The sequence below is a fragment of the Cnephaeus nilssonii genome (genome assembly GCF_951640355.1).
Source record: "Cnephaeus nilssonii genome assembly, chromosome: 18".
In the NCBI taxonomy this organism is placed as follows: domain Eukaryota; kingdom Metazoa; phylum Chordata; class Mammalia; order Chiroptera; family Vespertilionidae; genus Cnephaeus; species Cnephaeus nilssonii.
In genome coordinates, this window is record NC_137089.1 from 4,727,238 (window position 1) to 4,753,580 (window position 26,343).

The 26,343-nt window shown below is 49.0% G+C and overlaps 1 protein-coding gene across 3 annotated transcripts in view; it reads left to right on the forward strand.

Annotated features, from left to right (window-relative positions):
- Positions 1 to 26,343, forward strand: part of ADCY8 (adenylate cyclase 8) — a 143,102-nt gene that overhangs the window by 45,822 nt on the left and 70,937 nt on the right. For all 3 annotated transcript variants that reach the window (XM_079796329.1, XM_079796331.1, XM_079796330.1), the window contains exons 3-5: positions 5,899 to 6,029; positions 13,494 to 13,605; positions 20,786 to 20,913. In XM_079796329.1, the coding sequence (XP_079652455.1) occupies positions 5,899 to 6,029; positions 13,494 to 13,605; positions 20,786 to 20,913 (371 nt within the window). The remainder of the gene's footprint in view (positions 1 to 5,898; positions 6,030 to 13,493; positions 13,606 to 20,785; positions 20,914 to 26,343) is intronic.

Genomic DNA, 26,343 nt, shown 5'->3' on the forward strand with positions numbered 1-26,343 from the left:
TACTATTTTTATAGCTGTCCAAATATAATCAGGGGGAAAAACAAAAACAAAAAATGTACAATCTAGAGGTATTTTCCACACTGGGATTTGTAATTGTCCAAAATGTGTGCTGTTGTTGTTTTCAGCATATGGAAGCAATACTTGGTAGCTCTTCTAGCCTTGCTCCTGTCCCTCAGCCCCGGTGACAATATTACGATAGCAGGTTTGGAAGTTGCCACGGGATGAAAACATTCCTCAGAGTTGAAGGGAATGCAGCTCAGAATTTTCCAATGACAAGCCTGTCTGTGAGTTCGGATTTTTTTCATCTTAGAATTTCACTGACTAGAAAGTTTATTTCTGAGAAAATCCCTACTGGGTTTGCAGGCAACTTATTTGTGATGCTGGCAGTGGAGTCAGACAGACCTGGTTTGGAATCTCAGCTGTGCGCGTTGTGAGCCGTAGAAACATCGGCAAAGGGCGCAGCTGGATGTGCCTCAGTTTTCTCATCTGTGAAATTGGAGCAACCCTCCTTTCCTCAGTGAATCCTTGTGAAGCCTGCTTGACCTCAATGCTGTGTTGTGACTGAGGGCCAGGCCCCCCCAGGCCCACTTCCCCACCCGCCCCTGTCTCACTCCCAGTGTCCCCAAAGGGCCAGGGTCTCGCTTCTATGGCAGCGCTTACTGAAGGAAGCCTCGAGGACGCTGTCGTGTCTGCATGCCCCGCAGGCTGGCTATTCTTCGGGGCTGGAGTCTTAATCAGCACCAGGATCACCCTCAGAGCTTGGCGCGCAGCACACGCACTTAATGTTTATTGAAGGAAATTGAATTGAATAGTCAAATAGAACCGAAGACGCGTGCTCTTTCGGTGTGGGGTGGAATAGGAGAGGGATGTGTGCCCTGACATTTGCAAATATGTACTGAGAAGGACGTCCAGGGCACACAGATTTCTGTGGGCCTGGCAAAGCTGAGAGGATTTCTGAGTGCTGATGAAGTTATAAAATGCCTTCGTGACCCCCTCACCCCTGCCACCACGAGACAACAGGACTTGACAGTCCACTGGCCGTGGAGGTGGGCCAGATCCCCTCTTGGGACATCAGTGTGCCTCCTGTGGACTCTACGGACCAGCTTCCCATTGGCTGTGAGAGGCAGAGACCAGGGAACCCCGCAGCCAGGGCTGTTCGTGCCAGAGCTGTGCTGCCTTCTAGGTCCACCGGCAAAATACAGACCCTGGGCATCTTCTGAACGGCCACAAATCGTGTGCCTGGACGCTGGAAGGCTGCTTCGTCTCCAGACTTCAAATTGGATATATCTGGGCACTTACTAAATGAAGAGACCTGAGAAAATCTTAACTCCTCGAAAAAGATAAAGAGAAGGAAAAAGTCCCTCAAACCTGAATTTTGTGTGTCAGCCTTTAAATTACACGCCATGTCATGTCAATTTAGAGGATACAGACTCTAGCGTCCTACAGGCCGTGGCCTGTGAGTTAGCCCCTGGGGTGAATTAAGACACGTCTGATGACCTCTGCTATTTAATAAGCACCTACTGTGTACCAGGATCTATAAAAGGGGTTTTGTCCTTCAGTGTGAAAAACAGTCCCGGGAGGAAGGTTATTATTGTTCCCATTTTGAAGATGAAGAAACTGAGGCTCAAAGGTCATGGGCACAGAACAAATCAGCTGTTGAGCTCAGGCAGGATCCCACCCAAGCTCACCTGACTCCAAAGCCCTTCAGTCTTTGCGTTTCTGAGCAGAACTAAAGTTCCTGGGACTCTAAACCACCACCAGGGGGACATGGACGTTCACCCAGACTTTCAACCTTCCTGCTGAATCCGCCTAGAGAGAACATGCCTTCAGGAGCCGATTAAACCACAACTTCCGCTCGGCTGAGCTCACACTTTGCTTTCAGAAACAGTAACAGTTCTGGGTGAAAATTCCATAAAAGCCTTTAAGATATAAACTCAAAAGCGAGGGTCAGGATTTTGATGACACATCTTTAAATGTTTTATTATTAAACGTGTGACTGGAGGTTTTTCACTTTGTAGCCCAATTGCCTTTTACGTATTCTGCCTGTTCATTCTCCCCATAGATCCTGAGTAACGTCCCTACTCTAAGTGATTTTCGCCTCAGCACCAATATACAATTAGAGCTCTAAAACCAGGCTTAAAATAGAACACGCTTGCCAGTGAATTCATCACACATTCAGGCTGTGGTTTCAGTTAACACAAATATTAACTCCTGTAACTCTACACCAACCTTATGAAGTAGATGCTATTAGTTTTTGTTGTTTTGGGTTTTTTTTTATTGATTTCAGAGAGGAAGGAAGAGGGAGAGAGAGATAGAAACATCAATGATGAGAGAGAATCATTGATTAGCTGCCTCCTGCACACCCCACACTGGGGATTGAGCCCGCAACCTAGGCATGTGACCTGACTGGGAGTCGAACTGTGACCTCCTGGTTCATAGGTTGATGCTCAACCACTGAGCCATGCCAGCCACGCAATGCTATTATCATGTCCAATTTACTGATGGGGAAATTGTGGTACAGAGGGGTTCAGTCACAGAGTCAGGTAGTATACTTATGATAAACCTGATTTTTCTTCAGCTCTGTTGAGTTGGATATCCATCTTATTGTCATCAAAGGAATCCGCATAATACAGCCACCCATTCCTTACTAAATCTGTGTTGGGTTCTTTTTTTTTTTTTTTAACGTATTTTTATTGTTTCCAGAGAGGAAGGGAGAGGGAGAGGGGGGGAAAAAATGAATGATGAGAGAGAATCATTGATCGGCTGCCTCCTGTACACCCCACACTGGGGATCAAGTCTGTAACCCAGGCATGTGCCCTGACAGGGAATCGAACCATGGCCTCCTTGTTCATGGGTCCACAATCAACCACTGAGCCACGCCGGCCGGGCACAAAAGGTTTTGATTAGATACTGGATGCAGAGCGCTTGGCGTCTACAGAGTGAGAGGTCAGTTAAAACAAACTATTGTCTGTGACCGACCGGAGTGAGTCTCTCACCCCGCGCCTGGGTGAGAGAGGGTCACCAGAGGCCTCTCGGTCTGCAAGAGCCTGGAGTGGCCAGTTCTTCCTGACGCCATTCCGAGGTCCTGCTTCGTGCAAGCCCAGACTCGGTCTGCACGGGGCTACCCCTGCTCCCATGCTGGGCCTCTCCGTGTTCCCACCTTGCCTCCCCCAGGGGGACTCTAGCAACAGATACCATGAAGCCATTCTGGTGGCATGAATGGAGCACGTCACGTGAGATGAGGTATAAATCCAGACAGGAGCCGCCATGCACTTTGAATCAACCCAGGCCCCTTTTCATGCAAATGAGGGGGGGGGCCACACAAAACAGGAAGTGAAAGATGTGCAGAATGGAGCTCAAAGGCCACCCTGGCCCCAGTCTGGCTCCAGGAGAGCTTCTGATATTCTGGTCGCTGAAGCTGGCGAGCCATTCATTATGGCTCAGCAGGAGTGGGGATTGTACGGAGGGCCACTTTCCCATTTCCTTTAAATGCTGTTCAGGGGATGTGAGTGATGTGTCTCCAGCAGTCAACAAATCGGAGGGAAACAAAAGTGTCACAAATGGGCTTTTCTAAGCAGACTCCAGGCCAAGTCTGTCTTCCAGAACATGCTCTGCCCCGGGAGGGAGTGGGGCTGTTGCCGGGTAGTAGCAGGGCTGCCTGGAGGCGGGCAAGCCTGGAGCTGGAGAGTTTTGCTGTAAAAGTCTCCCTTCAGAGCATCCGTGTCCTGCTCGAGGACTGAATGGGCATCGCCACTTAAAGAATGAATTTCACAAATAGTTACCCTGTCCCAGGGCACTGCTGGCCCCCGTGCAACCCTGAGCTGGACACGCCTTCCCTGTGTCCAGGTGTTGGTTTTGGAAGCATTTAGTTAGCACCTGCTGTTTCCGGGCACTGAGTGCCCTCAGAGCTGTGACAGGACCTGCAGTGACCAGGTGAACAGGGCCACCGGCACCTGGTGAGTTGACTGATAGCACGAAATGGACAAGAAGCGTGGCTCTCAGTCCCGCGATGAGACAGCTTTCGGGAGAGGTAAAAGCCTCTTCCCGGGAAGCGCAGTGGGCACTTCACGAATGAAGCCCTTGGCATGGGAGCCGGGTCTGAGAGCGCAGAGAGGAGGAAGGGAATTAACACCAGGCCCTTACATACGGGCTGAGCAAACGTAGGTTTACAGTTGTGAGTACACAGAATTATTACTTATTAATCACTGTACCATTTATTTGTATGACAACTATAAACCTACATTTGCCCACCCCTGTATTTTATTTCATTAAATTCGCACAGCAGCCCTGTGAAGTGGATGACGTCATGGCCAGTTGCCGAATTAGGGACCTAAGGCACAGTGGGGGCGTGGCTCACCCGAGGCCACGTTACTGTTAAGTGTCTGAGGCAGAATCCAAACTCCCATCAGACTCAAAACCCAGGCTTTTCCCATCCCACCCAGAACCCCGGACAAGGAATCGCAGGGAAAGAATTGCACCCTGGCACTGCCGCTGGGTAACTGGTCAACCTCTCCCAGACTCAGTCTGTCCATTACATGAAGATTGCTCGTGCCTGCTTATTTCCAGGGTGAAAGAATGGATGCGGAAAATGATTAAAATCCATAAGTCACTGTGAAGATGGGAGAAACTATGGCAATTAGAACACACCTGTCCTAAACCCAGTTCCACACGAGAGAGAACATACAGCAAATAAGCTAGATTCTTGCCTGGTTTCCTAGCACAAAGCCTTTTTAGGATTTAGCCCGTGTTCTTAGTTAAGCAGCTATTTTGCTTTGATGTTTATCTACCATGTTGACCACAGTGAAGCATATTATTACTACAGAAGAGCATGAGGCCCCCACTTTCAGGCTGTGTGAGTCTCATTTCCTCTCCTCTTGATAAAGACTTGGGGCCTCCTAAGCCCGGCTTCTCTCGTAGGTCCCTGTTTCAATCAATGTAGCAAACTCCTCCAACCAAACTCAACACCCGGCAACCCTCCAACCAAACTCAACACCCAGCAACCTCCAACCAAACTCAACACCCAGCAACCCTCCAACCAAACTCAACACCCAGCAACCTCCAACCAAACTCAACACCCAGCAACCCTCCAACCAAACTCAACACCCAGAAACCCTCCAACCAAACTCAACACCCAGAAACCCTCCAACCAAACTCAACACCCAGCAACCACCATGGTATGCTCTCTCTCTCTCCTGCCGTCTCAGCTGGGTACCAAACCTATAGACATTATCCCACATCACCTCTCGGCCTCTACCCTTGGCTCCTTCCCCACCATTCATTCTCCAAACCACAGCCAGGAGGGTCTTTGAAAATGCAAACCTGTTTGTCTCTCCTCTGCTCAGTACCACTTAGTGGCTTCCAGTGGTGGTTGGAATCAAATGCTATAGACCCTACACATGCCTGCAAGATCTGTCTCCACCTCCAACCCCTTGCTTGCCACCACTCCCTCCATCACAACCCTCCAGCCACACCGTTGCTCTCTCTTGCCTCAGGACATTTGCACTTGCTGTTTCCTTTTCCTGGAGCTCTCTTCTCCTTGCACTGCACCTGGCGGGCTCATTCCCAACTCGTAGGTATCAGCTGTCATCAACCCTCATACTCTGTGATCATGCATGGCACATGCCATAATGTGTAATATTTAATGTCGATATCCCTTTTGGGATGTAAGCCCCACAGGGGTAGGACATATGTCCATGTGGCTCATCACTGCACACCCAACACCCAGCACAGTGCCTGGCACGCAGCAAGCAGTCCATAGATATTTGCCATGTTCATAAATGGGATGAAATGAACGATTCCTCAGGGAATTCAGCCCATGGCTTCCCTACCGTCCACCCGCCCCTCTGAGCCTCGGTGGCCAGCCTAACAGGACTGTCCCTCTTCATTGCTTTGTCCCAGGAGCGGCTCGTGCTGTCCGTGCTGCCCCGCTTTGTCGTCCTGGAGATGATCAACGACATGACCAACGTGGAAGATGAGCACCTGCAGCACCAGTTCCACCGGATCTACATCCATCGCTACGAGAACGTCAGGTGAGAAGGGCGACGCCCCACCCGTGCTCCCTGCGCTCCCTGCGCTGCGCTGCTCTCATCTCGCTGCCGTGACTTCCGTCTGCCTGGGTGTCAGTGCCGTTTTTCACTGGTTGATTAATTCATTAACTAGTCATTGCCGACCAGAGTTCTACATTTCCAAACAGAGGCTCGAGGAGAATGTCAGGGAAACGCAGTCATATTGGCGTGCTGACGTACTGCTTGGCTCCCCTGCCGGGGCCTGCCCACCTCCACAGTCTGAATGGGAAAGTCAAAGCCCTTTCACTGGGGTTGGCAAACTAACCCCAGAGAGATCTGGGAACCTCAGGGGTGATCAGTAGGGTGCCTCCTTATATTCCTCATACCAGTAAGTGCCTTTAAAACAATACGAAAACAGACTACAGTTTTTTTTTTCTTCTTGAAAATGTATTTTTGGCCAACCATGCATCCACCCATTCATCCATCCACTCACTCATCCACCCATCCATCCATCTATCCACCCATCCATCAATCCACACACCCATCCATGCACTTATCCATCCACCCACCCATCCATGTACTCACCCACCCATCCATGCACTCATCCATCCACCCACCCATCCATGTACTCAACCACCCATCCATGTACTCACCCACCCACCCATCCATGTACTCACCCACCCATCCATGTACTCACCCACCCACCCATCCATGTACTCATCCACCCATCCATGTACTCACCCACCCATCCATGCACTCATCCATCCACCCACCCATCCATGTACTCACCCACCCATCCATGCACTCATCCATCCACCCACCCATCTATCCACCCACCCATCCATGTACTCAACCACCCATCCATGTACTCACCCACCCACCCATCCATGTACTCACCCACCCATCCATGTACTCACCCACCCACCCATCCATGTACTCATCCACCCATCCATGTACTCACCCACCCATCCATGCACTCATCCATCCACCCACCCATCTATCCACCCACCCATCCATGTACTCAACCACCCATCCATGTACTCACCCACCCACCCATCCATGTACTCACCCACCCATCCATGTACTCACCCACCCACCCATCCATGTACTCATCCACCCATCCATGTACTCACCCACCCATCCATGCACTCATCCATCCACCCACCCATCCATGTACTCACCCACTCACCCATCCATGTACTTACCCACCCATCCATGTACTCACCCACTCACCCATCCATGCACTCACCCACCCATCCATCAATCCATCCACCCACCCATCAGTGCCCTCTCTGAGCCCAGTACTGCCCTGAACAATGCGTTGTGCACTGAAAACCAGAGAGTGGACTCCTTACTGAGGCAGAGCAGCTTTAGAATCCCAATTCCACCTCCCATGTGCGTGAGCTCGGGGAGTTACAGACATGAATCTCAGATCTTTTTCCATAAAATGGGCAGTTTCTATATATCTTGAAGGGAGTCAAGGTCTATAGAAAGCAAAGGACAGGGATGAACATATAGTAGAGCACTGGGCATATTGTACATTGTTTTAGACGTGGTTTCTAGTGGCCAACAAAAAAGAACCCAACCTTGATTGATTTAAAAGAAGTTCGTGAATGGCTACATGGCGGCTCCAGAGAAATTGGGAGGGACAGAAGGGTGGTCTCAGGAACAATCTGGAATAAAGAAGCAGAGCGGAGCACAAGGCCAGTGAGCACCCGCTTCCACTGTTTCCGAAGAGCTCATTCCCTGTCCTCGCCCAGCTGTCACCTCTGCAGTGCCTCAGCGCCCCAGGATCTGGATATGCTGCCTTTGCCCTGCCCCCACTCCTTAACCTCCTCCACCCACCCCGCCTCTTTGCAGCTCAAGTTAAAGCCTGGGGCTGGTGTGGCCCACTGGCAGAGCCCCATCACTGGCAAGAAGAGACTGGGAAGCAAACGGCTGGCATGTTCAGCTTGGACAGCAGCACGGCATTGCCTTCCCACCCAATACCACAGGGCGGAAATTCCCCAGGCGGAGGGGAAAGTTCACACTTGGCTCTGAAAACGCCAGTCTTCCTTCTTAGTTCCAGCTTCCCACCTCTGTAGGGGAGGAGGGAAGAACACCGTCCCCACACCAGCACGTCCGGCCGCCCTGCACTCATTTCGAAGCAAGGCCAGCAGAGGGCGGTCCTAACAGCTCCCTGTAGCGGCAGAGCCTTAGAGGTGGTCCTCTGGGTCGCATTCAGGAGTGGAGCGGGTGACCCTGCCTCTGACCCCTGAGCCTGCAAAGGGCCCCTCGTCACACAGCAGCTTTGGTGAGAGGCACACACACCCCAGATCTGGGAATCGGTCCCAGGGATCGCGGGACTCATCATTGCCAATTCTACAGCAACAGGCTCCGGGCAGTACCTATCATTAAGATACAGTGCGGGCTCTATTATTACAGTGAGCAAAGGTGCCAAGGGAGCCTGAGACGAGGAAGCCCTGTGTGGGCAGGGGGGGGGGGGTGAGAGGTGGGGGGTGCAGGTGGGTAGAGAACCCTTTCAAAAGAGATGGTTCTTATTTGCCGCAGTTAAAACTGAGTCAGCCAAGGGAAGCGGACAGGAAACCAGGCAGAGGGGGCAGCACAAGACGGGGGCCTACAGATATGCCTGGACCTGGATATAAAAGATGCGCATTATCTATTAACGAAAAAGAGGGACAATGTCCCTATAGGACACGTTATGAGAGTGCCTGTCACCATGGAGAGAAAGATGGGGGGAAACTAACCTTAATTAAGAAAAAAATGGAGAAAATACACAAGCCGGCTCACCCACACCCACAGACCGGGCACCCTCAAGTGCAAGAAACGGCACCTTTGGCCTTCTCTCTGCACTAATCAATTCCAGTGCGTCCTTCCGTCCAGAATAACGGAAGCTATTTCCGCCCCCTCCATCCACCCATTTATTTCAAACCACTGGACTGAGGTCTGATGCTCCGAGACCCTTTCCTGGGAGTTCACAACACACTCAATCAAAACTGAGTTCACTGCCCACCTCTCTCAGTGGCCTGGGCTCGCGGCAAAGGAGCCCTTTGTGAGGGGAGGAGAGTCTGGAGACCCCACTGCCGCCCAGGGCCCTCCCAGCCCTTCCCTGAGGCAGCTCCCACGGGTACTGGGGAGATGAACTCACCCCGGGGCGGCGGGCCTCTGCAGCCCACGGCCAGGCTGCGGGTGCTAAATTAAGAGCAGGGATGGAAGAGGCAGAGGAGGGCCGTCCTTGGCCTGTGTCTGAGAACAAAGTCAGACCGGCTGCTCCGCCCCGTTCCCCAGCCCCCGGCGCACACCCGCTGCGGAGAGGGAGCGTCTCTGAAATCATTTCCAAATCTGTCCCTCTCTCCATGGCCACCGCCCGGTTCATCGCCTCCCGTCAGTAGGGTGTACAGGAGGCACCACGCCACGCCTGGGGACATCCGTGGGCCCAGGGGACGGGGAGCCTGCGGACCAGGCTCTCATCCGGAACACTGTCTGTGAGCCACGGCCCCTACAAGACGCTGGCTGCCTCCTTTCGTCTCTCTGGGTTTATTCCCAATCCAGAGCATGAGCTGTCTGAAAGGGTCCCAGCATTTCGACTCAGGCTGATTTCGTCTGTACACAGCTGACATGTCTGAGAGACCCCGGGCACGGGGCTTTGTACTGGAAGCCTTTTTGGCTTCCAGCCTCATCTGCACAATTCTATTCCTCTTTCCTGTCTCTCCTCACCCCACCCCGCCCCACCCCCGCCCGTACATGTAAGACACTTCTCGTATTAGGCCCTGCTGTCCACTCTAACACAGAACCTCCTAGTTTTGATCATTGAAACTCCATAGACTCTAGTCCAGGGGCCCTCAAACTTTTTAAACAGGGGGCCAGTTCACTGTCCCTCAGACCGTTGGAGGGCCGGACTACAGTTTAAAAAAAAAAAAACTATGAACAAATTCCCATGCACACTGCACATATCTTATTTGGAAGTAAAAAAACAAAACGGCAAAAACACCCGCATGTGGCCCGCAGGCCGTAGTTTGAGGACGCCTGCTCTAGTCACTCAGCTGTCCACTGCTAATATTCCTGGTGGGTGGGTGATTCAGGCACAGAGGCCTCCGCATTTTATAGCTGTGCCATCCCCTGGCATTCAGCTCTCGGAGGGGAAAGAGCAGAAAAGGCCCACCTTGGCCGAGAAATGACAAGGATCACTTCTGCTCGATGCCACTGATGAGCCCTGATGGCATGGCTCCACCCAGCTACAAGCGTGGCACAGAGTCCCTGGCTCGGCGGTCTTTGCTAGGGCAGGGAGGCGTGGATTTGGGGGACAGTAGCTTCTCTGCCAGGCCTCTCTCCCCACTTTCCTCCAGCCCAGCCCATGCCACGTGGTTTGCACATTCTCGGTCCACCCACTTTGGGCTGTTTATTTCCCGCCAGGCCTGCCAGCATGCGCATGCGCCAGGCTCACCCTGCAGACTCGAGTTTCATGGAGAAGCGAAACGGAATTGAATGAGCCCAGAAAACCGGTTGCCTCTCGAGGCCTGTCTGTGTGGCAATCTATTAAACCCTCGCTGGTCCCCAAAACTTCCCACAGCTGCTATGTATCCTCTCCTTATTGAGGACCGTGGCGTGATTCATAGGTTGTCTTCTGACAGTAGGCCTGCCGAGTAGCTTTCATCTTTGCATTATTGTCAAGAAAGTGGAAGCTCCGAGGGATGAGCGTTTCCCTGGAACACACAGTTAGGAAGACGAATCTACACAGTGTTCCTAATGATTCTCGTGGCTTCTGCTAAAGCCTCCTTGAAGACTCTATTTGCAGAGCGACTGTTAGGTAACATCGCTTATTTTTAGCCAAATAAACAACTTATATAACCAAATTAGAGTTGGAAATTAATACGGTCCCATCAGTATATTCCAAATGCGTATCTTGGAAGGTTACAAATTTATTCTTAGAAACAAAAGGCCCCGCCTTGAGCCCAGCACGTGGGGGCAGCAGAATGAGCAAGGCAGTGAGAGCCAGGGCCCGGCTTCAGCTTCTGGTCTTCCCTTCAACTCACTCACTCTTAGTGCACGCGCGTGACTCAAGCCCGCGCTTCTCGGACTTGACCGCGCACAAGAGTCACCTGAGGCTCTTGTTACGTCAGATGTGACCCAGCGGGTCTGGGTGGGGCCTGAGAGTCTGCATGTCTGACCAGAGCCCAGGAGAGGCCGGTGGGGGCCGTGACCACACTCTGAGGAAGGAGGTCCTGACTCTACTCATGTCTGTTGATGCAACTCAGAAAACAGGTCATGAGTCTTAACATATGATGGACTCTTGAAGGACAAGCCGGATTTTAATAAGTAGCAACAGGAAAGAAAGCTATTCCTGGGAGCAGGTGCGCTGCACAGACGCAGGTGGAGAGAGCATGGTGTCGTCAGAAGACCAAGAGGGATTTGATGATATTGGAACACTGAGCACATGTGAACACTTTTATGACTTTGTTCTCAGGGGATCCATTTCTTCTTTCAATAGGCTGCTGCATGGCCCGGCCGGCGTGGCTCAGAGGTTGAACCTATGAACCAGGAGCTCATGGTTCAATTCCCAGTCAGGGCACATGCCCGGGTTGCGGGCTCGATCCCCAGTGTGGGGCATGCAGGAGGCAGCTAGATCCATGATTCTCTCTCTCTCTCCCCCTCTCCCTTCCTCTCTGAAATCAATAAAAATACTAAAAAAAAAATTGGCTGCATGCTCCACAAGGGCTGTGATGGTACTTCCTGCTCACCACTGTATCTCCAGTGCCTGGCACACAGTAGTCATTCAGTTAACCAGCTGCTAAATGAATGAATAAGTGAATGAACCACTTTTGCCATAGATCAGAGGTGGGGAACCTCTTTTTCCTGCCAACGGCCATTTGGATATTGATAACATCATTCGCAGGCCATATAAAATTATCAACTTAAAAATTAGCCTGCTATATCTGGTCAAACATGTAATTAACTAACTCCTAATGCCTCGGCAGGGCCAGACCACGTGGTTTCTCAGGCCTTATCTGGCATGCGGGCTGGACGTTCCCACCCTGCCATAGACAGATGGATAGTGACAGTTTTGGATGGGTGGACCTATAAAGTGAGTGGTTGGACTACATGATCTACAGGCCCTTGCACTTTCCACCTTCAAAGCCACTGTAGTGATAAAAAGTACAGATTCCAGAGCCAGGCCTCCTGGTTCACTCCCAGCTTTCCATGTCTGTGGGCAAGTACTCAGGCCTCAGTTTTCTTATCTATAAAATGGAGATGATCATAATAGGCCCTGCTGCGTAGACTGTTATGAGGAATGAATGAGTTAATACAGTAGAAATCTTAGATCAGATTCCAGTTCACAGTTATTGCCAGTGTTGCTGCTACTACTGTTTCAGGCTTGTGTCCACAGTTAGGAATGCTTTTAGCAGCAAATAACAAATAATCCAGGTAATGGTCATAGTCTTTGCTACCTCTGATACCTGTCTCTTCTCTCCTCTCCTCTACTCCTTCTCTTTTCCCCTCCTCCTTCTCCTCCTCCTCCTTCATCCCCCTCCTCCTCCTCCTCTTCCTCCTCCTCCTCCTCATTCAGCCTCCACCCCACCTTCTTCTTCTTTCTTTTCTCTCCCTCTCCCTCTCCCGCTCCCTCTCCCTCTCCCCTCCCTCCCTTCCTCCCTCCCTCCCATTCCATTAAGCTGACAATCCCAGCTGTGCAACATGCTCCAATAGAATGTTGGACAAGCCTCCTTGCCCATCGGAGCCTGTTTGCTCATCTTCACAAAGGAGACAATAATGCGTCCCCACCCCCCACCCCTGACCCCGGGTAACTGGGTCAGTGAACGAAGACTGTGCGTTGCATTTAGAAGGCTTTCGAGGACTGCTCCTTCCCTGATTTCCCTTTTCCCGTGTGCCAAACCAGATGCATAGACTAAAATCTCACCTCAGTGAAAGCCTTAGTCCTGGAAAGTTTTAGGCATTAATTATTCAGCCTGAGGCTGCCCAGGTTTGCACCTAGTCCCATAATTTTTTTCAAAATAGCCTACCTCTATTTGTCCGCAATTCGGGGTTTACTGAGTACATGCCATTGGGCTGGAGAAAATGAGGTTCTGCGTTCTTTTTCTCCCCGTGTCGATTTTGCTCTGTGTCCATTTGCTCTGCGTTGCTGCTCATTGTGAAAATACAGAAATAATTCATAAAGCTTCGTTTGGCTTCGCCCCACACACTGATCTGTTCCTGGTGACCAATGTCCTTCTGGAGAGTGTTTGCCTTGCCCACACTGCAGGGCTTTGCACGGGAAGAAGGGCTTTCCGTTGCCCCCTCATCCCTCCTGAACTCCTGGGTGCACTGTCTCAGCTGGGCTGTCTGTGAATACGGAGACATGCTCCCGACTCCCATGGCAGGGAGAGCGAACCTCCCAGACCACGGCTGATTTCTCTGCTGATGTCGATGTGTGTCCCGGATGATTAAAAATATTAATGCGCTTTCTCCCCACCCCACCCCTTCCCTGTTGTCTAGTATTCTTTTTGCAGATGTTAAAGGATTTACCAACCTCTCCACGACCTTGTCCGCTCAGGAGCTGGTCAGGATGCTCAACGAGCTCTTTGCCCGATTCGATCGCCTGGCCCACGTGAGTTCAATTTAATTCCCTGCTCGTGTTTGGCGGGAGTGAGGACTGCATGTGAATTAGGGGAGGACTCAGCCTTCACCGCCAATGTCATTGCTGTTCTGCATCCTGCCCCCAGGCATGGCCCCCTGATCCTCACACATTCTGGGGGTCAGTGTTAGTTACTGACAGGTCTTGGGTGGGGGGTTTGACAGATCAATCTTCCCGGTGGAGAGACAGCTGGTTGAGTGACAATTAAACCAAGTCCTTTTGATCCGCTTCCACTCCAGCATTATGTCCCCCCCGGAGTGGCCAGGTGCCACCCCGCCGCAGCCCTGCTTTGTGCAGAGGTGGCTGCCTGCCATTTCCCAGCCGACCCGGCCATCGGGACTGAATTCGCCTGTTCTCAAGAAACACTAGTCCACTGCGCCCCGCTGTGCTTGACCTTACTTAAGAGCTTTGCTGTGTTAGCCAACGAGACACCACCTTTATTTTCAGTTAGCTGATCAGAGCTCAAATAGCAAACAGGTTAAAAGAGATGTCCATTTGCCATGGAAACACAGATTCCTGGTCCTAAAGCCACTTGAGTTACGGAGGGTGAGTTACTTCATCCTTCTTGGTAAAGGGTGTGCATCACAGCCAACCTCACAGGCTGATGGGAGTTCCATGAAACCACATCAAGGGGAAGTGCATTCTCAGGGCGCTGAAAATGTCCTGTTTTGGCTGCCTCGCCCCAACAGAGAGCCGTTCATACTGGAATCTGAGCACCTCTAGGGGTTGTGCGTGGGGCTCTGCGCTGGGAGTGTGGGAATGGCTAAAGCACACGCCTTCCCTTCCCAGAGTTAAGCCCAGCTGGGGCTACATAAAGAGGCAAGCAATGCACAACGTGATGTGTGCAAAGGTACCTCTGGGTGACCCGGGACTGCAGAGGCAACACAGAACCCTCGGGTCAGAGATTTCCAGGAGAAAGTGGCACTCAGGCTGAGTCTTAAAAATGAGAGAACAACGTAAGAGAACACTATCCAGCAATGAAAAGGAACAAGCCTCCGATACATGCCAGAACATCACTGAGTCTCGAATGCGATATGACAGGCAAAAGAAGCCAACCCGATATACAGATGATGCACCCCTGAAATCTATATAATTTTATTAATGATATAACCCCAATAAATTCAATAAAAAATAAAATAAACTTTAAAAAAAAGAAGCCAGACACAAAAAGCTAAACATCTTATGATTCCTCACATAAGCCACTCTAGGAAAGTCAAAATTACAGGGACAGAGAAGAGCTGAGTGGTTGCCAAGTGGAGAGTGTGGACTGACTGCAGGGAAGCATGGGGGGGGTGATTTGGGGGTGATGTGGGTGCTCTATATGTGAGTAGGGCTCTTCACATTTAGCAAAAGGGTGAATGTTACTGTATTTAAATTATATCTATTAGCGAGGTGAAGAAGATAGGGACTGTCAGCCGGGAGAATGAAAATAAAGATGCTAGCTACTCAGAAACCAGAAGAGATTTAGCAATGCCGGAGGGAAAGGGGTGAGGTGCGCTAAGCAGACAGGCAAGGGCCCACCAAAAACCCGCAGAGGAGCCTGCAGCTCCCAGGCAATGTTAACGAGGGCACTAACTGGGCGCACAGGAGGTGGAGACTGAGGTCTCTCCTAATACAAGAGCTGGGTTTACCTGAAGGGCTGGGACCTGGGAGGTGGGGGAGAATATATACCATCTTTTGATTGTTGCATCAATGGGGGCTGGTGTGTTACACATAAATCATTCTACTTCATACTATGGTCGTGAATATCTCTGCTCAGAGACGCTAAGATGGACAGAAATGACCCTCCCACAAGGACGGACAAATGTGACCAAGGTTAATTTTTAGTGTCACAATAGACCCCGCTGACTCAGGGAAAGGGTTGCTCAGTAACAGTTAATGCAAGTTGTTCAACCAACATTTATTGACAACGTACCACATGCCAGGGAACGTGCAGGACTCAGGAAGGCAACACCAGTCCCTGCCCTCAGGGAGCTCCGAGTCTGGTAAGGGAGACGGACCAGCCCGTAATGACTGCAGGCCAGTGCGGTGCGAGCAGTGACAGGCACAGGGTGGTGGGCGAAGGGAAGCCCAGCCAGATGCTGGGCGGGCTGGGGTGAAGGTGGTGGCGATCCAGCAGCACCCGGAGAAGAGGGCCTGTGCACACTGGGCTTGAGAAAGAGGAAGAGCTTTCCTGGCATCAGAGGAGAGGAGGAGGCGCCTTCTAGGCTGAGCCATGGGGCAAAGGCAGGGGAGTGTGAAAATGCAACGCTGTGCTGCTGGCGTGGGAGCTATAAGGAGCTCCAGATTGTTAGAGCGTGAAGGGCAAGGGCGATGCAGTGAGAGATGAGCCTGAGGGCATGGTGCGACATTTGGGGGAACATGGAGTTTGTCTTGGTGCCAGGGCGACTGTCCACACGGTGGGGGAAGGGGAGCAAATGAAGGTACATGGCCCAATGATCCCCACTGGGCACAAGATTCTGTAGTCCACCTTTTAGGGTATTACTCTTATTGAAAGGTGTTTTTTTTAAAAAAAAAACATATCAAATTAAGCACAGATAGATGATGGAGTAAAATTATTAATTTTGATAAGATTATTAAATATTCATAAAATGCCCTTATTAATGCATTGTGCTGAGTGTTTTCCCTGGCTTACCTAACTTAGTTCTCACAACAAGCCTACAAGGCAGTGTCTTTATTATTCCCATTTTACAGAACAAGTGACTGAGCCTCGAAGAAGTAAAATAATGTGCTCAGAAGCACCGGTAGGTGGTGCATCTGGGCCCCAGACCAAGGCCAGGTGCTTCCATAGTAATACACATATTCTTCATTACTAATGTGGACGGGCAGGGGCAGATAGGAACTACTTTATTTTGCAAAAGGATCAGGCATTTTAGGGGGTGGAACAGGAGACCTCAGAGATGGGTTGCTGCCTCTGCAGGATGGCTTGAAGGGTTCGAGTGAGGCCGGGCTTGAACATTCCTTGTGCAAATCCCCTCTCTGCATCTCATTTCCTATCAAAGGTGTGAGGAAGGACAAATAGAACAACACTGTGACATGCTCCTTCACACACGGGCTGCTCCAAATAAGGACTCGGTGCCCATTAGCGCTCATCAACGCCTAGTCTACCCGCCCCGGGTGCATCAGTACCTGCTGCCCTAGGACCGTGGTCGGCAAACTGCGGCTCGCGAGCCACATGCGGCTCTTTGGCCTCTTGAGTGTGGCTCTTCCACAAAATACCACGGCCTGGGCAAGTCTGTTTTGAAGAAGTGGCGTTAGAAGAAGTTTAAGTTTAAAAAATTTGGCTCTCAAAAGAAATTTCAATCGTTGTACTGTTGGTATTTGGCTCTGTTGACTAATGAGTTTGCCGACCACGGCCCTAGGAGACCTTGGGAGAAAAGTTTAAGTGTCTCTGCCAGGGAAAACAAGTCTACTCAGGAAGGAGAAGCCCCGCTGTAAATGCTTTACCCCACGACCTGCCCCTTGAGCATCTTTTAGCACCAAATCCCATGCCTTTGTAATGCCCTTTCTCTCCTGGCCATGAGTCTTTGCTTTAGATTTCCCTTATGTTGCACATCAGAGAGAACCCATCTCCCATGCAAATGGCACACACTGTACCTGTTTACTTACTGCATTATTAAGATGCAGGGGAAACCTCACAGCCTCCTGTTAGAAATCCTCTCAGTGTGATCGAGTTCCTCGGTTTCCCCGTGGTTAGGGCTGCTCAGAACCGAGCACTGTGACCCTTGACCCTTTGGCAAACTCCCATTTTAGGGCGTTTGGTCTCTGTCACTTTTGGTCTTCGATCTTTTTGTAAAATAAAGTAGCTCCTACCTGCCCCTCCCCATCCAAATTAAGAATGAAGAATATGTATATCATTAGGAAGTCTTTAAAATTGTAAAGCAAAAAACATATTTATTTGTTAACAGGCTTGACCTCAATACAGCTTAAACCTTTCTTAAAATGACTGACAAAACTGGAAGAACCTAAACTGCTATTATTAAAGAACAAATCAAACCCAATGGAAAGCTAATCAACAGATTAAAATCAATGAGAGAGCTGTTTCTGTAAAGACATCGAAAGCATTTCAAGATATTTGTTGCATGAAAAAAAGCATGTCTCAGATCTATAGACATGGATTGATAAATCTATGGCTAAGAGCATGAAAACTAGTCATACATGATCATGGAACTGTATCTGTGAAAACACAGCAGCCTCAGAGGAGGGGAAGGAAACCAGGTTCCCAGGTGTGGTGGGCCTGAGGGCTAGGGCTGCGCAAGGGACTTACCACAATCTCATTGTTACCGGGACAATCTAGTCATCTGTTATTTCTGTAATCACAACGAGATAACGTCATGTTCTCTAACACAACTATTTTAAGTGCATTAACTGCACCAGTGTTTTTGTTCTGAGAATCTTCTCTCTTTTTATTTTTTATTGATTTTTTTTCTCTGATTACAAAAGCAATGTTGTTCCTTATATAAAATTCAAACACCAAAAAATAGACAACACAGGAAGTACACATCCCTGTCGTCCTACCCCTGCCCAACCATAGAACCATCTTTGATAATTGGGTGTATAGATCTCCTAAGTTTTATCTACACAAATGGTTTCATACATTCTCTGGGTTTCCCAAGATTTTTATCATATCAAAGCCATCGAGGTGGGAGGAAAAGGATTATATTAAGACTAAATAAAATCTGCAAGAAGACCCTCACCCGACTTTATTTTTCCTCTTCAATATCAAAGCAACCTGGAACTTAATCGGAACTTTACAAAGCAATTTCGGATAAAAGGAAGTTGCTTGGCTATTACTGTCAAGTCACCTGACAGCTCATAGGAATTGATCAGAAAAATGTGTCTGCAAATTGACAGATAAGAAGACAGGCCTTCCACGCATTACACGCATGAAAGAGTGAGTGCGGATGTGGAAGGCTGACTTGAGCATTTTGGTCTCTCCGGGGGGTCCCGGAACCAATGCCCTGCAGTTACCAAGGAATGGCTGTAGGTAGTTAGGTTTGGGTGAGTCAAAAGTTTATGTGGATTTTTGACTGTGTGGGTAGTCAGTGTCCCTAAATCCCACGTTGTTCAGGAATCAGGCACGCACACACACACACAAATACAGCAATAGAGTGAGTTTTTATAATGTTAATTTAATTTAGGCAAAGAATTTTCATTTATTCTAGGAATATCTTTTTATTTTTAAATAAAGCGATGGCGTAGTCGATGGTGGTTGAGTTGTTATTTTGGTTTGTTGATGGATTTTTCATATTTCCTTGGCAAATACAAAAATGAGCCCTCTAGCCATCCGTCTGGCCCTCTGGTTTTTTAGTAACTGTCCCATGGACTCCATTAATCTGGAAACTGCCAGGCCTAGTGGGCGAAGGGCTCCATCCTGGCCCGGAAGCTGTAGCGGTCTCAGAGGAAGCAGAGGAAGGGCCTGGGTGCCCCTGACTGGCCAGACCTCTTCAGTGGCTCTTTTGCAAAATTAGCAGCACTGAAGCAGCCAACAGCCAGGAACCACAGGCCCCTAAGAATAACCGTGGGGAGGCTGTGCATGCCCTCGGAGTTCTGCAGGCGGCATCTGTGCCTATTTGGGAGGGTTGGCAAGACCCTGGAGATCGGATCCAGACTGGAAGCACCAGAGCCGGTTCCGAGTCTCTTCTCCTTGTCTGACGCTTGCTTTTCACTGGGAGAGGGGCTAAGTACACCCTACACATCCTTTTATCCATGCTTTTAAGTGCATTCATTTGTTACCGAAACGTAATGGCCTAACTCCTGAGGAGATTAGGAGGCCAGCACAGTGCTTCACAGCCCGGCTATACAAGGGCCTCCATAGTGCGGCTGGCACCTCAGCTCCCCTTTCTCTGCAACTCCCCTCCCCCTGCCCTTGGGCCCCACCGCATAAGGAGGGCCTCTTACCCACAAAGCATAGACTCATGTTCCTGGGGCTTCAGGTCTAGAAGGCATCTCAGGGTCATTCAGTCTCACCCATCTACCCAAGGAAACCAAAAGGGAGTCATCCACCCTGGGTCACAGGTAAGAGAGGTGAAGGACTGGCACAGGGGTCCAAGTCCTCATCAGAGACAGGCCACACTCAGTCTTCCCATGTTAATCCTCACAGGCACGATGCGACAGGTCCTATTCTAGTTCCCACTTTACAGATGAGACAACTGAGGCTCAGAGGTTAAGCAATTTAACTAAAGACACGGGAAAGACATAGGCTGTCTGGGCTCTGACCCTGAGCAGTGTGACTCCTCGGCCAATGCTCTCAGCCCCTATGCTACAACATTCAGTCAGTTCCTGCTCAGTACTGAAGTTTGCACCTTTTCTTTGGGGCTTGTTATGTTTTGAAGCTTTGTAAGAATCATGTGTTCAAGACCGTGAAGCCACCAAACAACTGTGTCCTGCTTCTAAGACACAGTTAGCCCCAGTTCTTAAGGTGCCAGTAACCTACATGGGAAGAGACTTAACATAGAGTTGAAAGAGTGGGAATCTCTAAATGATTTATGATTTTAAGTGCTGGTGGTGAGCTAAAGACTGCTAAAGCCCGTTAATTCAGAGGCTCTGCCAGAGAAGCAAGACAGCACTGGGGGTAAAATTCCTAGGGGAACACAGAACACGCAGGTTGAATGCCCGCTCTTCACCAGGCCTGTCCACGTGAGGGTGTTCAGATCAGAAAGCTAGTGCCCGGCAGTGCTGAGATACGGTGCTGAATCTGTCAAGGTCAATATCCAGGGTCTTCCCATGTCTCCACTCTACCTCTGAGCCCTTCAAACCTCTACTTAGAGCGGTGATGGGCAACCTTTTGAGCTTGGTGTGTCAAACTTCGCCAAAAAACTGAGCATAACTCGGGTAGTGTGTCACTTTGAGGAAAAAACATTATTTCGCAAATGTTTCATCCTCAGGAGCAGCAAATGTTTCATCCTCGGCATGCGGCCGCGTGTCATCAGAAATGGCTACGCGTGTCAGTGCTGACATGCGTGTCATAGGTTCGCCATCACTGACTTAGGGTAACGCCTCATTCCCTAGGAAGATAGCGGAGGTACAATGCAAAGGTGGGTCCCTGGCCCAGGGTGCAGACCACCTGACCTTGCTTCCCTCCTTCTAAGCAGCTCTGGAGCGCTGACCCACCTGCTGACTGAGTCCTTTCCTCTCCATCTGTTCCTTCCAGGAGCATCACTGTCTCCGCATCAAGATCCTGGGGGACTGCTACTACTGCGTGTCCGGACTTCCTGAGCCCCGCCAGGACCACGCCCACTGCTGCGTGGAAATGGGCCTCAGCATGATCAAAACCATCAGGTAATCGGGATCTCCCCCATAATGCCAGGCCTTCGAGGCGCGTGACAGGAGAGACAAACACTCCATCTATCCTTGGCGGTAGATCGCATGCATGTTGAAAGGTGACGCCCTGATTTGTTTCGTGAACACTGCGTACCCATTGCTTCTCCCAGCTGAACCTAGTAGTTTCAGGATGTTCGATTTATACCTCACTTTCCATTGTCTGTGCAACAAATTTGCATTACCAACATCCTCGTGGGGATACAGCAAGGAACAAGATGAGCGGAACGCTCGTCTTCAGGGAGGTTATGGAGCCATGGGAGGGACGAGCACAGAGGCAATTTCAAGATGGAACAATAAGCTCTGTGATGAAGCAAATCCAGGATGCTTGTGGGGATTAAAGAAGGAACAGCTCATTCAATCCTGGGCGCTGGAGAAGGCTCTGCAGAGCAGAATGTCTGAGCTGTTTCCAGAAAAGTGAGCAGACATTAGCCAGATCCTGAGGGTGCATGACAGCCTGGGAGACAAAACTGACAGGTGCAGAGATCGGGACCTGGAACCTGGGGAGGAACGGGTGGCGGCAGGCGCACTGCAGGTGGGAGCAGCAAGGGGCCGCAAGGCCTTCAGGGCCATTGAGGAGCTGGACCTTATCCTATGGCCAATAGGAAATCATTAAAGGGCCACCCCAGGGTGGGCCTCATGGGTGTGCAATGGCAGAACTCCGCAGAGTTTGTTTTTAAGTTTTTTCATTTTAGTTTTTCTTTCGTATTCAAGTATAACTGACAAATAAAATTGCACATATTCGAAGGGCACAACGCATAACACTGTGAAATGACTATCGCAATCAAGCTAATCAATATCCATTACTTCCCATGGTTATCTTTTCCTTTTCCTTTTTTAAAGAGATCTACTCATCTCCTCTCTTAGCAAATTACCAGTATACACTGAAGTATGATTAAGTATAATCACCCTGCCATACATCCAATCCCCAGAACTTATTTTTATCTTATAACTAAGTTTGTACCTTTGACCAACGTCTCTTCCCTTCCTCACCATTGTGCCCAGAAACCACCTTCCCACTCTGTTCCTATGAGTGCAACCTTTTTTAAAAAAAAAAAATTCACATATCCAGTATTTGTTTTTCTCTATCTGGCTTATTTCACTTAGTACAATGCCTCCCAGGTTCATCCATGTTGACACAGTAACAGGATTCCCTTCTTTTTTAAGGTTGAGTAATATTTCATCATGTATCTATTTTATGACCTTCATTATCTAACCATCCACATCTTCTTTATCTCTTCATGCACAAACTTTCCATAGAACTTCGTATGTTGAGCTTAAGCAATAGGTATGCTGCAGAGATGGCATTGCGGGAGAAATGAACAATGATGATCAGAATTCTTTAAGATAATTAGAGCACTGTCATTTATCTTTCTGAAGAGGATCTTGTCCCTCCTGGCCATTTTCTCTGATCCGCCGTCTCCTTTCTGAAGTTCTGGAGTGGGACAGTGAGAAATGAGATTTGGATAGGTTGAAATGACTCAGGGCTTTCTCTCATTGATACATAATAAAAAGTGCTGCTTTTACTCCTTTGGAATAAGACAATTCAGTGGGATACTTTTCAAGCTGCATGAGTCAGAGTCTATTAATACTCCAACATCTCCTTGATTATACTGTAGGGGACTTGAGGTCCAGCATTAATTCTCCCAGTTAACAATACAGCGCGGTGCAGGGGGAAAAGCAGGAGCTCTGGGTTTGGGTGAGCCTTGGTTGCAACTGGCTCAGCCTTCTAGAGTTTCCACTCTCGGGTCAGGCCTTGTACTCTCGGGAATGCCTGGCAGACAATATTTGCACACGAATGTGTGTGCAAGAGAATCCCAGTGATGTCGCTCTATCAAATAATTAACCATCTTAACCAACTATTACTTACAAGGGATGCAATTTTTTATCCAGCCCAAAAGGCACTTATTTCTGCCAGAAAACTCTGCAGAAGACATAGAGTCTGGAACCATGTGTAGCATTATACTGCACGGGTTGTAATGTAATGTCATTGTCAATAACCCATTTGATGACTGGTTTCCCCAGACCAGATGGCCACCTGTGTAATTGTCATCACAGATGGATCCCTGTGGAGGTACTGTCCCCAACCTGTCAGGGTCTGTCCTTGTCGCTCTTTCTGGCCTTTCCTCAGCATTAGCATCCCAACAGCAGTCCCAGATGCAGAACGGCTGTAAGAGGCTGGTGCTTTGAACATGAGACGCATCAACATCTTGGCTCTCTGGAGCCCCGCAGCTCCGGTAGTTTTTCGCTGAAGGTGACATGATAATTCTTGCCCCAAAGCAAACCAACTCAAAGGGACTCAGGTCCCTTATTCACAGATCAGTCCAAATATGTGAGAGAGATTCTCCATCAATCACAGACAAGTGGGGACAGGGTGCCAACATCAGAATGGCTGGATTTAGCTGCCGTTGATGCTAATTCAAGCACCACAAGTTTCAGAAGTGAGTGAGACTCAAGACAAACAGAAGCACAGACGTGAGGGAGACCACTTCCCTGTCTGTGTCTTTTACTGAGGTGCTGCTCCTGTAGTCCTTTGGATGGAGAACCAGTAATTGCTTCTGGTGACATTTAGACCCAAAGGATCATTTAGGCCCAAAGGATCAGCTTAGGAGACCTCACATACATCCCTAATAAATTAGCAGAACCAATACTGAAAGTGGAGAAAAGTCCGCAAATGTCAGAATAGCAAGATAATGAGCCTTAGTCAGGCCTCAGATTGAATTTACTCCATTAAAAAACATTTGATTTTAGAAACATATTAGCTAGATGAATGACAAAAAAAGCAATGGCATGTAACTTTATTTCTAATGAAGCATTTAATGCCGTCTTATGCATGCCTATTCATAAAATTAATTAAAATAGGCTTACATAATAGCTCCATTAAGCAGGTTGGCTTCTCTTCCCATGCCCTGGTCTATTCTGGGGAGGCTCGATGGCTGAGAAGACACCACATTTATGGTGGGCTCCGTTATAAGCAATATCTTTGTGAATGATCTTCAGAAGTCTTCCTTGGTGAACTTAATGAAAATTGCAGAGCCTGGACTTTTCAATGAAGCCAGTAAAGAGTCATAGGATGACACCAGAATGCCAAGCAGGAACTGGCTTGTCCCCAGCTGGTAAACTGGAGCAAAAGGTCTTAATCCCTGTGGCAGGGTGGCCTCCAAGCAACATCGCAGGACAAGGGATGAAAAACAGGAGTTATTTTGCTTTCCTCATTTGCAAGAATGCCCAGGATCTCTGCATGCCTACTGGCATCCTTCATTTTTCTTGCCCTCTTTCTTATTGCTCACCCTTCCTTTTTACTTTTTCTTCTCTCCATTGGCTCTCTTCCATCCCTTTCTTCCTCCTCCTCCCCCTCCTCCTTTTCCTCTTCTTCCTCTTCTTCTTCCTCTTCTTCTTATTCTCTCCCTCTCCTCCTAAAGCCCCCTTTCTCACTGTTTCAAATGCTATTAACTGCAGCATCCATAAGACCACATTCCTCTTAAAAATTCAGCGATTACAGCAGTCTTTAGTCTATGGATAATTTATTTTTTTTGCAAAAGTATTTACAATGGTGAAGATTGACTATATCTAGTAATATTGATTGAATGTTCACCTTGTACCAGGCAGACACTGTACTAAATGATCTTCCTAACTCCCCTCACCTAATTCACAACAACCCTGTGAGGAAACTACTCATACTTCCCCAATTTCCAGAGGAGGAACTGAGGCCCTGACAAGATAAATAACTTCCTATGCACAGCTTGTAAGTAACTCCATAAATGTCCAAAGGCAGGGAAACGGTGAGATTAATTTTGGCATACTACAAAATAGGAAAATGCATCACCACTAAGCATCATGGTATACATTAATATTTAACAGCATAAGAAAATGCTTGTGCGTTTAAAGAAGTATGCATTGTAGAGTATACACACACACACACACACACACACACACGTCATTTAGGGCAACCTCAGTTTTTTTAAAATATCTATTTTTACAGAAGAGAGAAGGTCCTAAAACCCTGTGATGGGAAATAGTGGCTGGATCTTTCCTCTCGCTTTCCCTCACGAGGCCCACACTGTTTTTGGACAGGACTCTACATCAGTCTTCCCATGTTGTGTCCACCCCCAAAACAGGGGACTAACGCTGAAGGGAGTACAGGCAGCAACGTGTCCGCAGAGCACTGGGCCTGGGGCCCTTCCTTGCTGACCTTGAGAGGTGATTTGACCTCTCTCTGTCCAGCTTCCTTAGTTCACCTCCATCGCTAACTCCCTCCAGAAGGGTCAAGGGCAGCTGAGGACCAATCACTCAGTTCTTCCTACATCATAAACTAGTTCAACCTTTTGAAGCAACTTATGTCTAGGACCTGCCCAGTTGGTATGTCAAATGGGTTGGTAGAAGCTATTTCGATGTAACTAGAGCAAATGCAAGCACAGTTTTAGCAAGAAGGATAGATCAAGAAGGATGATCAAATTCATTGTTTTTGGTCTGCTTCAACCTGTGTAATTGTTGTGTAATTGTAAGTTGGTATTGCTAACAAAAGTTAGTAGTAGCCACTATGTTTACCATGTGTATAAAGCACTTCCCCTGGTTCAAATTGTACCAGGGGAAGTGCTTTATACGCATGATTTTGTAAAACATGCTAAGAACTCTGCAAAGGACTGCTCACTCCCATCACCCCTGAGAAAGCTGGGACTTGGACACTGATAATGCAGCTAGCCCAGTGCCTACAGCTAGTAAGTGGAGAATCCCACCCGCACACCAGGCTGCTTTGATGCAGATCCCACGTCCCTTGGTGATGGTGAGTGCTTTGCACTGAGAAAGCCTATGTCAGTTGCTCCAGCTGCCACAACCAGCCAGTGGTAGGTCCAGCAGTGGAACTCCTGTCTCCACCCCCAAAGCTCAGGAGCTGGATGTTCTCCACCCCAGAGGCCTGAATGCTACTCTGCTGAAGTCTGCCCCCTGTTCATCCAGGTATTTCACAGTGGAGAGAGTCTAATAGACAGACCAAGGGCGGCTACTAGAGTATTCCCCCTGTCATTGCTCCAGCACCTTCTGTAGATGGATTAATTAGCCAAAAAGAACCACTTAAAGCCCTTAAATTGAAAGCAAAAATTCTAAGGTTCTTCATCTTTTTTTTTAAACCTCAGTTTTCTATTTATTTTCAGAAAGAGTGGGAGGGGAGGAGGAGGAGAAGGAGAGAAAAAGAAGGAGGGGGGAAGGAGGAAGAGGAGGAGGAGGAGGAGGAGGAGGAGGATAGAGACCTTGATGCGAGAGAGACACTTCAATTGGTTGTCTCCCACATGAGCCCTGACCCAGGCCAGGGATTGAGCCTGCAACCGAGGTCCATGCCCTTGTCCAGGAATCAAACCTGTGACCCTTCTGTTGGGCGGGCTGACACTCTTACCA